This window comes from Triturus cristatus, chromosome 9, assembly GCF_964204655.1.
Source record: "Triturus cristatus chromosome 9, aTriCri1.1, whole genome shotgun sequence".
NCBI lineage: Eukaryota > Metazoa > Chordata > Amphibia > Caudata > Salamandridae > Triturus > Triturus cristatus.
Window position 1 is genome coordinate 762,437,666 of NC_140592.1, and position 15,745 is coordinate 762,453,410.

At 44.7% G+C, this 15,745-nt stretch overlaps 1 protein-coding gene across 2 annotated transcripts in view; it reads left to right on the top strand.

The window, feature by feature from the left end:
- The window catches only part of LOC146798800 (uncharacterized), a 209,232-nt gene that overhangs the window by 113,358 nt on the left and 80,129 nt on the right, over positions 1-15,745 (top strand). For both annotated transcript variants that reach the window (XM_085626100.1, XM_085626099.1), the window contains exon 6: positions 8,379-8,624. In XM_085626100.1, coding sequence (XP_085482226.1) covers positions 8,379-8,624 — 246 coding nt within the window. The remainder of the gene's footprint in view (positions 1-8,378; positions 8,625-15,745) is intronic.

The following is a 15,745-nucleotide window of genomic DNA, read 5'->3' on the forward strand; positions in this document are numbered from 1 at the left end:
CCAAACTGAACATTGCATGAGAATCTGATGTCAGAAGTGGAGAATTGAGTAGAAGTATTGTGCAGCCCAGGCCATTTGTCTGCCCTTTTCTCTTGATACCTTCTTTTGTTTTTGAAAAAGAGTATTAATCTGTGATGTTTGTAGACGGGAATCTAGAAACAGACTAAATAGGGGATTGGTCGGGTGGCCCTTGCCTTCGCTGTTAATCATACAAAATAACAAGTTTGGCAATATATATAAAAGTCCTCCCAAAATATTGAACCTTGATTTTGATTTTGCAGCTCTTGGAAGTCCATAATTAACTGAAAAGATAAAAAATCTAAACTTTAGTTGTGAAGGGCTATTACCTAATGTATAGCATGCTGAGATACCCAAGAGTTCTGGAAATGTCAGATTACCCCACTTTGCTAATCCACTAGAAAGTCATCATTTTGAAAAATGTGAAATTTTTGTTTAACACACTAAGATACTTTTATTTTACACTTATTGGCTTGAAGTGTTTAGGATGCGTATAGTTTAGTGACTGAGAAAGGGAAAAGGAGTTATAAATTAAAACCCCCTACATAAGGCCCAATAACATTTTCCCACAGGTGGCCTAAAAGTATATCCTCATATTGAGGAGCATCTCCACTCGTTTGCTTAGAAACCACTGCAAAAAGTTTAACGCCCCCGGAAATTTCATGTCATCCAAACAAGGAAGGAAATAGCAAAAAAATCTTGGAAGTACAACCATTTTCACAAGATTGATCTGACTTGCTATTGTTAGCAGGATATTATCCCACAACAGAAACATTTGGATACACTCCCTTAACATTAGGTTGTGGTTGGGGGTGATCATGTTGCTGGAATGCAATGTTAATGTGACATATAAATAGTTTGCCTGATCAACAGTTCAGATATCATTCAGCTATGTATCTGCAATGAATAATACCTGGATTGTAGTAAGATTAAGTTTTTAGCCAGTCACTGAATCAAAGTTTGAAGCCATATCTTAGTTCATGGCAATATTGAGGGGGGGGGGGGGGGGTGTCTTTCTCGGGTAAAGAAGAGCTTGTTAGTTTGCAATGACAATCGTTCTTAATACAACATTGGCTGCAGATTACTTGTATGATTAAGGTGAATTGCATAGTATTAAAAAAAGTGGCTCCATGTAAAGGTTCTGCTGGATGAGTTGTCACGTGGCTAAGTTAGGCCCAGGAAGAAATACTGCCATTTATAAGTACACGTTTTTTAAGTTGCCTTCTTTTCTACACAATGGCTTTTGACACACATTTGCCTACACAACAGTGCAGGATTTAGTTTCTTTGAAACCCCACTTCTTACAATTCCACTTCGTAAATACACTATCACGATGCCTTGAACATTTAGTGCAAGCCTGGACACACGTTGTTGTTTGTTATTCTTCCATGATGCGACATAGCTATCAGAAAGACCGTAAACAATGTCGGCCCGGCTGATGCTTCGACACGGAAGCACGGATGTTATTCTAAATGCACACGCATTTCCATGCTCAAATTAGAGGACCACTTTTCTGTCACTGCGAGGTCGGAGTCTCAGACCAGCTGATTGCTGTTTTCCCTCTGCGAGAAGGGATGCCCAACTTATGAACAAGACTGGGCCCTACATATCTTATCTTCAGGAAATGGGGAGTGTGATCATCCATTCTTGACAGAACACCTGCCCTAAGTAACTAGGTTAGGGAGTGCATAGTAGGAGTACACTATACACAGTACTTATATGGCAACATATATATATATATATACACTGTCTTAGCACAATGGTGGAATCGTTCAATCTGTTCATTGTTCTTATATTGCTAATCGCTTTTATCTGCTGATTTCTATTGATCATTGCAGCACATATATTTTACACAAGAATCGCAATGATTCAATAAATATTGAAACGCCCCTTTGTGCATTTCTTGTGTATGTTCCTAAGTGTGCATGAGTGACTGAGCGAAAAGGTTCTAGATCTGTTACCACGATTACTGGGGAGTCATAGTTGTCATGTTCTGAGGTTGCCCAAGCCAATTGTTACCTGCCTAGGATTAGGGATACTTATGATGGCACTGTGAGCTAGCAGGTTTATAGGCCAACATATCCTGAGGGGGTGCATAGAATCAGTCTGGCACCATCCCAACGCTTATGTTGTCCAACAAATGAGCAGATCCTACTGAGAAAGTGGAAACCATACGACAGGGTATTGGGGCTATCCTGCCATGTCCCCATGCCGCACATGAACTGTGCTGAAAGTGACCATCAATGCGTAGGAAGGCTTATTGGGCTGCAAATATTGCCCATACATGTTGTTGGTAGGTGGATGGAATCTCCATCTTTGCATGGGGGTCCAAAGAAAGCTTAATCTGATCTGACCAAAGGCTGTGTCTCCATCCAGTAAAATCATAGCTGGTGGATGCTGATCCTCCTCTAACTTCCTGAGCATGATAGCTGTATTACTATCCTGTTATTCCTTCCTGGTATAAACCCAAGCTGCCACTTGGATTCTAAATAAAGAGTGACCACTGACATTCAGGATGATATGAGACTTGCATACTTTTTAGTATCTGCATTTAATAATGTTGTGTGCTAATAAGAAAAGGTTTGCAATAGTGGCTTAACCGTCCTGTGGAAGACCACCTGGAGTGGTTCATTCCAATACAGTGGAATAGCAAGTCCGTCAATTATTGCCTGCAAGACCTTCAGCAGTATTGAGGCTGTAATTTAGTAAGATGTTTTAGTGGTCCAGGCAGACAGTTATGCCCAGGTGCTGTACCATTAAGTCCTGAAGAATGAAAGAAAGCAAGTAAAGATGGATTAGTTGGATTTTAGTGCAGCAAGTCTGCATCCCACTAACTACACCTTACTCTCTTGTGTTTATTGTGAGGATGGTTTTGAGTGGATGTGGGTCAGTAGAAAACTGTTGAAATTTAGAAGAACCTCCAGGGGGCTGGTCTCTACTTGCACGCCTTTCATGGTGTATCCAGCCTTTTTGCATTATCACCAAGATTTTGCTTACTTTCTCCCAAACGCAAAGGTTAATGACATCCGAGAGAATCATCAGCTGTAGCGCTCAAACCCTTACCAGGTATTGCAAGGGAGTAGGAGTATGAACCACAATCACCTCCATCTGTGCAAATCTGAGCCTCAGGGAGTAATTTGCCAAGGGAACATCATTGAAGATCACCTTAACATTTTTGCTTACCACATGGATGATCTCCGACATCAACAAATTTAAGTGCAGCGCCAGAGTCACCTCTGCAGGCGACATCTGTGGTGGCGCAGACGGAGTCTCTGATCAGAAGACAACACTTTGGCATGCTTTGATCTTTCTTTTTAGGTGCCTGGATGAGAGCCAAGGGCACATGGCATCAGGTTGATAAAACCCATAGAGGGTGCACGAGGCATCCTGAATATGTCTGGCCTAGGATGCCCGAAGATTTTGACCAGCTCATACATGATTGAGTGATGGACCCATAAACATCTGTCTCATTTGTGACAGTGTTTGTATGTGCACTAATGATGAGAAAGAGTTTGGCATCCAAAAACGGCACACAGACTACAAATTGCCCTGGAAACAAGAACAGTTCCATGAGGAACAAGAGGACTGCTCCTACTTGTGGAACTACTTGTGGTTTTGTTTGTGGGAAGATCTCTTGGAAGATCATTCTCTTACAGGTGACTTAACTGCAGGCAAGGGACATCACATAGGTGTCTCCGGTGGACCTCAGCCAGAAGCAACTTAGCTTTTGTCAACCTGTAGGCTTTTGGTTGCATTGATGCACCCGAATCACACACAGCAGTGTTGTCACTAGCAGAGATACCACATGCAGTTATCATGTAGATTGGAAAAGGACATCTTCTTTTGGCATCTGTGATGAGTTTTGAAACATGAACATTTTGGAGGAGAGATTTGACTTGGTCTTTGTGTAATGCTGAGGAATTTTGTCACTGAGAGATCCACATCTTACATCAGTGAGGTACAGAAAAACTGGTACTGATATAAGCTTGCCAGCCAGCACCTCATATGCTCCAGTCTTGTTCTACCTGGGGGTGGAGTCAAGGTATGGGCCACATGGCACTGGGGACTATTGCTTTGGAAATGCTTTTTCGGACCTGGTGGAAGCCTGAAAGGTTAATTCTTAATGTCAGACTTTTACAGGAATAGGTATCCACCAGAAGGTAGCATATTTGTCATACTCCTTACAGATTGGGCCTGCATGTTCCAAAGCTTGTAAAACTGATTTGCTTGCTGCAGCATGCGGAAAGAAGAAAGACCATTCTGACTTTTGCGGGGGTGGAACTGCACATACCAGATGAAGTGACCTGATCCCTAGTAAGACCTGCACAAGGTCCAGCTTCCTGAAAGGACGTGCCTACGGCTCATTAAGTACTGAGTCTACGCGTGTGCCACAGTGTTGCCACAGGCAACCAGCACAGGAGAGAGCCAGAAAATCTCCGTGGATGAAGGGCACACTCAATCACGTTCATACATCGCAAAGGGCGAGCTTGCATCATCATTGAATGATGCTGTATCTGAGGGATAGCCACAGCTTCCTTTCTTCAGGCCCAGAGGATCCAGATGAATATTCATTTTCAGTAGCGCAAGCATGTGGTCCTATTGTTGGAGGTAGTATCCTAACCAATCTCCCTGCCGTCACTGCCCTTTTTCTTAAAACTGACTTCCATGCAGTGGTTTGTAGTTATGTTGGAACTCCAGTGAAGAAACCAGGCGGCAAGCGATAGTGACGATTTATTGGAGGCAAGCAAAGAAACCACCCACAACGTTCTTTTAGTGCTTGCTCCCAACTCTGCTCTGTAACAAACTTGAGTCTAGAATGTTCACGGAAAGATGCTGTGATAGAACAAACAAATTAAAGGAAACTCTCCTTAACAACATTAACCGGAAAATCCTTAATTGCATTGGAGTACAAAGCACCATAGTCTATAACACTTATTACTGCCAGTCATAAATGTGATCACATTACAGCCACACGCCTAAATCTTCACTGACTACTCTGACGGCCAGCGTCCGAACTTGAATCCCAGTGCATCGTTCACAACGCCCTACATACTCACAAACTGGCCTGTCTCCCTTTCAAATTTACTGGGTTTGCATCATGACCTGCAGCACGAAACAAATTGTCCTTCAAATTTCCTAGAAAAAAAACAGAAGCCAAAACGGCAAGGCTTCTCCCCCCTCCCCCCCCCCCCCCTTTTAAAAAAGAAATATGTTTATTGATTTTATACACAACAAAACAGCTATACAGTAACTTTGTGTTGATAATCACCCCAACTTTCCCAATCCCTCCCCCCGACCACACACATCTGTCATCCAGTAAAGTACCTATATTACAGGAACATAACCATATGTGCATTTGGGCAGTGTTCCTAACATCCTCACCACGGCATTCCTCCCATCTAGTTGTGTCATGTCCAGTGATGCTATCTGTGCCATTTGTGCCATTCATGTGGGACCCTGGTCCCAGTTGCCCCAGATTTTTTTGAACTTCTGTGGCATGCTCGCTGTGAGAGGCTGGCCTGGTATATGATATACTCTTATGTAAGTGGACATCCTGCACCAGTACAGACAACCCTTATGGTGCTTTAGGAGGTCTTAGACAACCATACTAAGCTCTCTCAGTGGTAGCTGTGGAGAGCAGCCTTCAGGCTTAGTCCAGAAGGAGTGTAAAGCAGCTTGTTTGACCAGAATGCAATCTTATAGGTAAAGATTAAATGAAAAAGAACCACACAAGGTATTTATAAAAATATGCATTTATTATATAATGCTCATTAACCCGTTTAAATATCTCCTACCTGGAGATATGACCAATGCACACAATACTTTGCATAGAAATCACGATAATAGCACAAAATATACAGTTAACCCCAAGGGGGGACCAAACCATATATGAAAGTGGTATAAGAACCACGACTCGTGTCAAGACAATGTCTAGAGGATGTAGAAGTGCCGGGCACTCCAGGTGAGTGACTAGGAACCCCACGGAGATCGTGTGCAGTGTAGCAACACGAGCGCGTTCTCCGTACAGATCAATGTGTAAGTCGCGGTTGCAAGTTTAAAGAGAAAGGATCCTTCCCAGTGGACCCTGAAGAAACCCTGTGGATGACAGAAGGTTGGAGAGCCACCCCACCCTTGGATACCCTAGTACACACGTTACCTACACCAGGGAAGCTGGGTGCATAGGTGTGAAGTAGTGACGGAAACCGCGATCGAACCCAATTGAGGACTTCAGGAAAGTACCGCTGCTGGAGAAGGGGAAAGGGTCCGGTGGAAACTGAAGGTGGAATCTTGTTGACAGGTACCTGCAAGCAGAGGGGACAGAGTCTATGTCACTCATGAGTGACCCAGAGACCTGGAAGACAAATGACCACCGATGTCAGGTGTTGCAGGAGAGTCAACAGTGACCTTGACTCTGCAGGTGTGAGGACCAGGCAACGCTGAGGAAGACCAGGAGCCGTACACTAGCTGTCCCACGTCGTATGTCGAGAGCTGAGGGGTCTGTGTCCATCGGAAGCACCAAGAAGCCTTGGCAACTGCAAATAACGTGGATGTCGAAGAAGGTGCAATGTTGGGACCAGCAAGATTCAGGGGACTCACCACAAGCAAGGTAGTCAGGGCAGGCCCCGAGCAATCAGGGGAGCCCAAAAGAAACAAAGGTGCCCCTCAAATGGACACACAGGCCGGAGGCACTGGAGTCGCAAAAGGACCTCAACCAGCTCACCAAAAGATGCAGGCCATGATGCAAACGATCCGGTGTGGACGAAGATTCTGGTCACTGGAGATCCTCTAGGTTGGGGCTTCTTGGAGCTCAAAGATCTTGGTGGAAAGAAGCCAACAAGCCTTTGCAACGACAAGTCGACACGGTGCACAGGGGTTCGGTTCCTGCAGCTCCTACGAGGGATACTGGCCTCAAACTTGGTGAGAGGCAGGGCAGGCCTCGAGAGACGTGGACAACCACCACCTGTGTTGCTGAGCCTTTTGGAGTCCATGGGAGCTCAGGATCAGCAGACCGATCAGCTTCGTTTCGGTGTCTGCAGATGCAGGGAAGTGACTCCTTCACTCCAAGGGAGATTCCTTCAGGTGTCTTTGATGCCCACAGGCCTTAGAAGGTTACTGTATGGTGCACTGGCACAGACGAGTGTCCAGACGGTAGAAGTTGAAGTGGTGTCTGAATTGAATCCTGTCCCACGACGAATCTAGGGACCCACCCACAGGTAAGCCCTAAAGTACCTTAGTTAAAGGGTTGGGACGATTCAAGGTTCACTCCCAGGGGACGGAGTGGACAGTGGGGAGGATACTCCCATGTCCTTTATCCAGTTTCACGCCAGAGCGGGAGCCAATGGCTCCCAGATCTTGTTTGAACTGGGCTATGCAAGGAGGCCCCTCATGCAGACTGAGAGAAGCTGACAAGCACGCTCACCCGGCCCCAATACACTAAATCCTGTCTTTGAGGTGGTTCACCTCCCTGTGATAGGATACCTTTTGTTCTGCCTTCTCCTGCTCGAGCCTGGCACAGAAGCAGGAGGGCAGAATCGTGTCTCTGGTCGGCAGCAACCATGTTGTGCTGTCCGGGTCTAGAAGACTGGTACCTGGGGCACTGTGATCCTAAAAGAGGCCTGTTCTGGTGCTTGGAATCATACCTCCCACACCGTTTATGGTGTGGGGGTATTATTCCAACATGTTTGATACCCCATTTCTGAGCGATGTCCCTCTTTGCTACAATACAGTCCAGATTAACTAGAGGTTTCTGGTATCGTGACATATGTCAACCCCCATTTCTTATGCTCTGGAAATCGCCATTGGGCCTAGGTCCATGCTATACAAATACCCAAAATTAATTACAAAAATAAACGTACATGGATGTAACTTTGACAGTACATGGATGTTATGGAGTGTGATCACCTCCTTAAAATCTCATCTTTCTGACATCTTGCAATTTTCTTTGTCCCTTGCACAACATAGTCTGGTGGTGACTACAGGCAAGGCAGTGCTGAGTGTCTGAGGAGGAACTATCATAAGTACTGCTAGCAACATCCTCCTCAAACAATTCAGCGTCTGGGAATTATCAGTAGCTCCCAAAGACCTGGTTTATTCTTTTGCTTTACTTCTTGTACCAGTCAGCATGGCGCCTGGACAACCCTTTGTGTGTAGTCAAGTGCTGTTCAAATAAAGCTAAAACAGAAAAAATTAGACCTGCAACAATGCCTGAGAATTAATTGTGAGGGAATTTCCATGTACATATCCTATATACTATAATTCTGTTATGGAAGAGAATTTGTAACCCCAGATAGGAGGACCAAGGCTGTTGGTTGTGTGGAACACTTAATATGACCTAAATAACTTCAAGTCTTTTGTTTCAGATAAATCACTAACCAAGAAATTCCTGAAGAAGGCTGCTTCTTCAATACCCAGTGATCCAGACAAATATTTGAAATTTACTACTTCAGTGCTGCAGAAACTAGCAACTAAAACTTATGGTGCCTGTTCACCTCTCCAGAAAGCACTCAGCCAAAAGGAGTCTTCTGCTACACTAATCGAGAAAACACCAGACCCGGAAAAGACTACATCCACGCGTTTTCCTCCCTGGAAAGCAGCCTCCACATCAGGTACATTTCTTACAGATACAATAGTGTGCTGAGTTAGTGGATATAGGAGTTCTATATGTAGCTATCTGCTCTGATTGTGAATGTAAGAACTATGCAGACAGTTTCGCAGGGATAGCGGATGGAGAGATTTTTCACTGCACTATGATAGGAAGGTGGGAGTTACAGATCCACTACTACCACATCCCCTTCCCTCCCACCACCATAATCCTCAACATCGACTGTAGACACCTCTGTCTCCTAGATAACGGATGCAATCAAATAGTTCTGCTGGGATAGTAGATCTAGACTTCTACTTCACACTTCTGGGAGACTGGTTTTAATAATTCCACATTTGTTTTGTTTGATTCCTGTTGACACATTTCTTGGGATGGTCGATAGGATTTCTATGCATAAATCAAGTGATGGGATAATGGGTACAACAGAGATATCTAGTCTGATGTTCGGCCTGAAAAGCTCATCCATTTAATCGTTTTGTTTGTGCTTTCTGTGGATTGTTCTGAATGTACCATGGGAAAGCACTAGAATTTGAAGAGTTAAATCAGGACTGTTCAAGCTACTCGCATGGAATCGCTGTGAGAGTTCTAATTTAAGAGGTGTACAGAATTTAATTTTCTGCCTGTAGGGGTTTTATACAGATTATTGAAAGGTATTTTACCCACATGTCTTTGCTAAGATAGTGCACTTGTCACTATGTTCACAGAATATTTTAGATATAGCTTGGTTTTGAGTTAGACAGTTCTTTACTCTTGTTCCTTTGTTTATTTTTTATAATTTTAAATTGTCCAATCTGAGTGATGCTCACAATATTGTATTCTCTCTCTTATTGTAAATTTTTTAAATAAATTCTTATATGAATTGCTGCTCCTTTGTTATTTTACAGTTCTTTTTAAATATATTTTTTATCTGTAGCAATAAACAGTATTTCAATGCCTGAAAGGCTATAGAATAGGGTTTATTTAGCTGCCTTACCTACACGTTCATCTTATTAAAAAACACCCAAACCTCATTCAGTGAGGTGAATGCGCTCTAAATTCTACTCCTCCTAGTGATCACCATATCTTAGATTTCTACTGCACATAGTTTGTGACAAAGTCCCTCCTCTTCTACATTTCATGTAAGTTTATCTTGGATTTTATTTTATAAGAAAGGCTTACCTGCATCTTTTTCCAAAGTCCAGTTGTTGCCGGGTACCTTATAAAAGGTATTTTTCTGCACTGCATTCCTATCTTTTATGTCCATCTCTCCTTTGTCTCCAAAAGATGAGGGAACTGATGTAAGAGGACTGGAGTGGGCCTCAAATAAGGCTCTGTAAACACCACGTCCAGAGGGTTGAATGACAGAAGCAAACATGGCTAAACCATGTGTTCCTCTACAACGCTGCCAGAACAAATGCATCTTAACATTGCATTCCTTTACCACACATGCCTGTACCACGCAATTCTGTGGTAAAGGCATGACTGGTAAATGGATATGTGTGGTACAGATCACACTTCAGCCCCCCCTGCCCTGAGCCCTAAAAACAACCCTGAGCCCTGAAAATAACCCTGCTCCCCCAGCCCTAAACACTACCCCCCAAACCCGACCCCAGCCCCACTTACCAGACCTCATCTACGTCTACTGATGCTACCTCTTCCTGTGTCTGCCCATCCGCGCAGCTAGACAGTACACTGCCTTAACCACACATGTGTGGTTAAGGCAAGCGTGGTTCCGTTTGCGGTGAAAGGGCACGCATGGCTCCAGCCGCATTGTAAAGGCTGTTCCCACGTCCAGGGAGACACCACAGTCGAGCTAAATATGTGGTGCCATCTTCTTTGTAGAAGAGGTAGTTCAACTTTTCGGAATCCTGTCTGACACTTGGGGTGATGCATGAGGGGAGGAATCTACAACATAGATTGTGATCACATACTTATGATTTGTCCCCAATATGGTGATCTGCATCATAAAAGTATATGGCCCTTTTTGTTGCCCATGAATTTCAACCAAGCGAGACCTGCATTATTGTGTTTAGAGTTTTTAACTAACCCTCCGGTATGTTATTTTTTATCATGGTATCTTTCTGGTGTTTTAAAGCGAGTTATCCTGCGATTTTTCTTTTATCGTTGTTACTGTGTATCTAATGTATTTTATTGTGTTCAAATTTTATGATTCTTCTTTTAAAAATAGAATAAAGTGTATATTGATTCATTGACTTTGTGGGGCCATTTCATGCCTGACCTCTGCACTCTCCAAAGTCTTTTGCCTTGCCCCCAACTAGATTTTCTCTGTTGCTGTCTTGGCTGATTGAGGCAGCACACTTTGATGTCTTGCCCAAGCAGCAATGACTTTTTGCTATTGCGGAGGGAGGGTTGTTTTTCCGCTCTTATTGCAAAGTTTGGGGTTGGAAAGTCTTGTGAGACACCACTGACTCTCAGTGACTGTTTTGGGGAATGGTATATTTAAATCATTGAGAGTCCTCAAGGCTTTCCTTACCTTCAAGATTCCACTGCGAGAAGACATATTTCCTTGCACTCCAACAGGCATTTCCAATTTCCGCACCAGGAGAGTGTAGCCCTCAAGATCATCACTACTTTGGGATACGCTCAGTCTAGATCATCACATTTGAAAATTATTCCAGAAATGAATTGTCAGTAATAGACGGCAGTACAGAGGTACCATACAGCACTTTTTGTGTGTCAACTCTATTAACCTTGCTGATCTGTGAGCTCAACAGAATTTCAAGACTTGAACAACCTGATCTTAGCAATCATGATTTTTTGTCTTGAACCCAGCGCAAGACTTGATGCAACAAACAAGACATGGATTCACATGCACCCAATCCAGGATTAAAACAATGCATGCAACATTACTAGTGTCGGGAAATGTTTACACTGTGTCTTTATATGCTTGTGAAATCATGTGATGCCGTGGGTATATGCGTATTCTGGAGTGACCTCAATCATTGCCGAGCTGGATCTTTTTTTGGCTGATCTGTAGTAATTGTTGCTGAGGGTTTCGAATGAGACTTCAGCTTTGTAGAGTATTGCTTGAGAAAATGACCCTCTTTTCCACAGTAAAGTCTGGTGTTTTATGTTGATTGTCTGGTACTCTCCTCCCTCATAGTGGGGCTACATTGTCCCCCTAGTTGCATGGGGTCCACCTCCTCCGCAGACGGTCTGTCTTATTTTTTTTCCTTCACTACTTGCACTTCATGATCACTTTTATTTTGTCCCCACAACATTTGGCAGATTGTAGTCCAGCTTACTTACCATATTGATAAAGTCCTAGACAGGACATGGGTACATCAATTATCTATGTCTAACCTTTCTTCCAACTCATCCCATAACCCATGATACAAAAAGGAGGCCTTGGCCTCCTCGGGTCATTGTGCCTTGGCTATGAGAGGTTGAATGAGTTTAAATATTTTACAAAAGCTTAGGTTTCCAGATTCAAATTAAACAACTATGTGTTAGTGCATTGTACAAATGTATGTTCCTCAATAGTTTTTCCTCTGCCTTAACCTGATTTTAGTTATAGAGCAGTGGACCATCATGTTTTACCTGTGTATTAGACCGGGATGCGAAAGAAAAATGTGTCCGACTTGTTTTGGCAATGAAGCAGGTCTACAAAGGAAATGTAATTGGCACTGATTTAGGGAAACTGCAAAGTTATTGCCTTTGCCAGAGGAACTGTAGGAGGAATCATTATTTGAACTACTAGTGAGACTGCTAGAGTTGAGATTAACTGGGTTCACACATGGAAGCTCTGCAGAGCAGGTGGTAGACTTGTGCCTTGTTTCATGTAGTGGAAGGATGGCGGTCAACGTGCCAGCCTGGATTTTGGTTGGGGGTCCATTGACGGTGGAAAAGGAGTCATCGAAATGCTGAATGGAGGAAGCTTTATTCTGTGTGACTATGCAATTTCCCTGCAGATGGTTATCCTCTTATTAGGTCTCCATCATCTTGGCTAGATCACCCACAGTGACTCCTTGCAAATTCTGTGGGTCCTTCACTCTGGCAGGAAGATGAACATGCTTTACTGTAGGAGTCCTGCACTAACCTGCTTGGTAGTGTGATGTTGTTATGCAGGCCTGATGCTGAAAACCTAACCCCCAGCCTCTTTCCGTGCCCCCAGAGAGTGTAACTTGGTAACAGGAACACACCCATAGTATGCTGCCCAAGTGTGACCACCCTTAACAATGGGGTTTTACATCAACTGAGTTTGAGGGATAATTTTGTTAAACAGTGGTGGTCCATGTGAAACAACGGTATCAGTTTTTGCTGAAGGTGATGTCTATATCAAAATGGTACTGGAAAGAGTTAAAGGATGGGTTGTTGGTCGCCTTGTCCCTGTTAATAATCATACTAACAATGAAAACATTAGTCTTAAAAATCAGAAATAATAAAGACATAAGTGGTATAAAATTTGGACCAAGAGGACAAGCACACTTTGCAAGACCTCAATACATATATTAGTGGAAGATATAGACCTTTTTTCTAAAAGGAAAGAGAAATCAGAAATTTATAACCCCTCACTAAATACAAATTACAGATTGTGACTAGAAAAAACATGTTTAGAAGAGCACTTTGTCAGGGACCTAAAAATAAACAAAAACTTTGCTAAAAGAAAACATTTGTCGCTCTGTATGCAGTGGATTATTAAGATGGAATACCTTCCCGTGTTTGTTAAGGATATTAGAGTTTGATCACCATTTGGTGACAAAGGAGCAACATGTGGGAAAAAAGCTTATGCTACAGAGGCTTAAGAGGGCTATATCAGGTCAACACAAGTTTAAGCTGTTGCCTCTTACCTTCGCATTTGGGAAAGAGACCATTTTGTAGAAGAGACCTTGGATTAGTGACAGAAGAGACACGGAAGCCAGGGAGCAAAAGCGACCAACTGGTAGCATGGCTGATCAAATCAGCTACTCATAGCACAAAAGTAACATTAGCCTAAATGCACAAGCAGGACTCCGGAAGCAACAAATTATATTTTCAGTGATTAATAACGGACACTTGGGGCGGAGCCAGGCCGGCGGCCAAGATGGCCGCCCGGGCTCCCGGCTCCGTCGACTCTCTCTTTTTGCTGCTGGACCTAGCTGTCGGGGCAGCTCTGACGACACTCTCCTGGATGTCGGAGAAGGACCGATTTCACCGAGAGTCGCTCCGGCGGCTCTCCGAGCTTCAGGGACGAAGATATGCTTCCCGGTCGGTGTGGCCTACGCGGGTCCCGGAGCCGGGACCTCACGTGATACTGTAGCCGGTGGTGAGTGGAACAACAACGGCCGGGAAAACACGGTCACCCGCGGGGGCGCTCGAACCCGCCCTGAACAACATCCTAGCGCCCATTGCTGAGTGCCGTCCCCTCATGCCGGACGGGCCCCCCCCCTCCACCCACCCGAACGCTGCCTCGCTAAATGTGGTCGTGTGACGCTGCTCTGTGTCTCTCTGCTGGAGATTGGTACGACCCGCTAGCTGCTGCCAGTATCCCGTGATTCGGCGGATCGGGGCCGATTGCTGCATGGCGATTTGGAGTCGTTCGGACACACTGGGTGGCGCAGATGAGACCTCTGGGGGGCAGCTGCGATGGCTATCACAACGGGTGCAACCGGGGAGACGTCCGGATGGCACAAATGATGGAGGCTCTAGTGTGAACTCTGGTGGCTTTAATGCTGTGCGCCCCATTTGGTAGTGATACCCTCATGGAACCCTGCCCGCCCGAGTCGATGGCGATGCGCATTTCAAAAGGAGTGTGGAGTTCGGAAGCCCCTTCCCGTGTTTTGGAAGCACAGCGAGTGGGTTTGGTTCGCATGGCGATTAGTCCCCGGCATAAGTGGAAGTATGAGAGAGCCTGATGCGGTATTTTCACTGTGTGCCTTTGCCTGGTGACTCCCTCTACGATCTGTGGTATGTCCCGGATGGGTATCTCTACGGGACCCTATACGTTGCTGATGAGTGGACGTTGGTGACTGGGGTCTACTTGATCGCTACAAAGGGCATCGTCGGAATGGAACTTGGTCCATGGACTAATGGAGTGTTCGGGGACTCCATCGGATGTGAGACTGTGGGGACTCCTTTATTGCCCTCTCCCTTGTGGCAGACATCGTCGCGCAACCCATTTAAATTGAACTGCCTACTCTTCCTGAACCGGACTATGTCTTGCTGCGTGGGAGGCGGTTGTGGGCTGTGAACGGCTGTGAAATGTGTCGTGTCCTGGCGTAATGGAAGAACTCCTACTCTTCTTTGGATATCCTTGTCTATTGTACTCTTGGTGCTTTGTTGGCTACGTTTTGTGTGGACTGGGACATGTTTCTGATAATGGCCGGGTGGGGCTGGGTTACGAAATAGTGATTGTTTCCCTCAGATGCTGACAGGGGGGTAACTGGGGGGGCTGGCGGGGCGATTGCTATTCTGAGTCGATGGGTTCCTCGGCTGTCCTGCAGCGGAACGGATATACCTGTAAGTTACGCGGAGGGGCCGGGGGCCTGTACTGGTGAACCCCCCAATATATCTTTCTCTTTTATATTTCCTTCTTTTATATTTCTCCTTTCTTCTATATTTCGGGTTCCGTACACCGGGCGACAGGCACGCTGTTAAGGGGGAGGCCGTAGCCATTGGCAGAGGTGCAGGGTGGGGGGTTAGGGGGGAGGGGTACTACTGTTCTTTCCTTTTATGTTCCTAGGGCCTCTTTCTTATTCTTTGTCTCTCTTGGCTTTCTCTTACTTCTCCTCTTTCTTTTTTATTTCTTTTGGGAACTGTCTCACAGGTTCCTCTCTATACGTCCTGGTATTACAGATTACAGGGGTGGATGTTTCTTTAACGTTTTTATATTGCAGCGGGCATGAATCTGTATTGGTGGGCGAATTGTATAGCTCATTGTCTATCCTGTTTAAGGTGCGTCACCGCCAACGTCCTGCCTACAGTAGTCCCGCCTGTGAATATCCTGAGCTGTGGTAACCCCTGTCCTTTGTATTATTGGATTGTGCGGCATTAGATCCTGTTCCTTCTTAAAACTCTAAAAGAAACCTCTTTCATCCTGGTGCCGATATGGTACCGATACTATCCTGAGTTACGACGGGGCATTTGGGAGGCGGGTTGTTGTACTCTTGTGGATTGACTGATTTGCTTTGATCGACTCTGTACTAC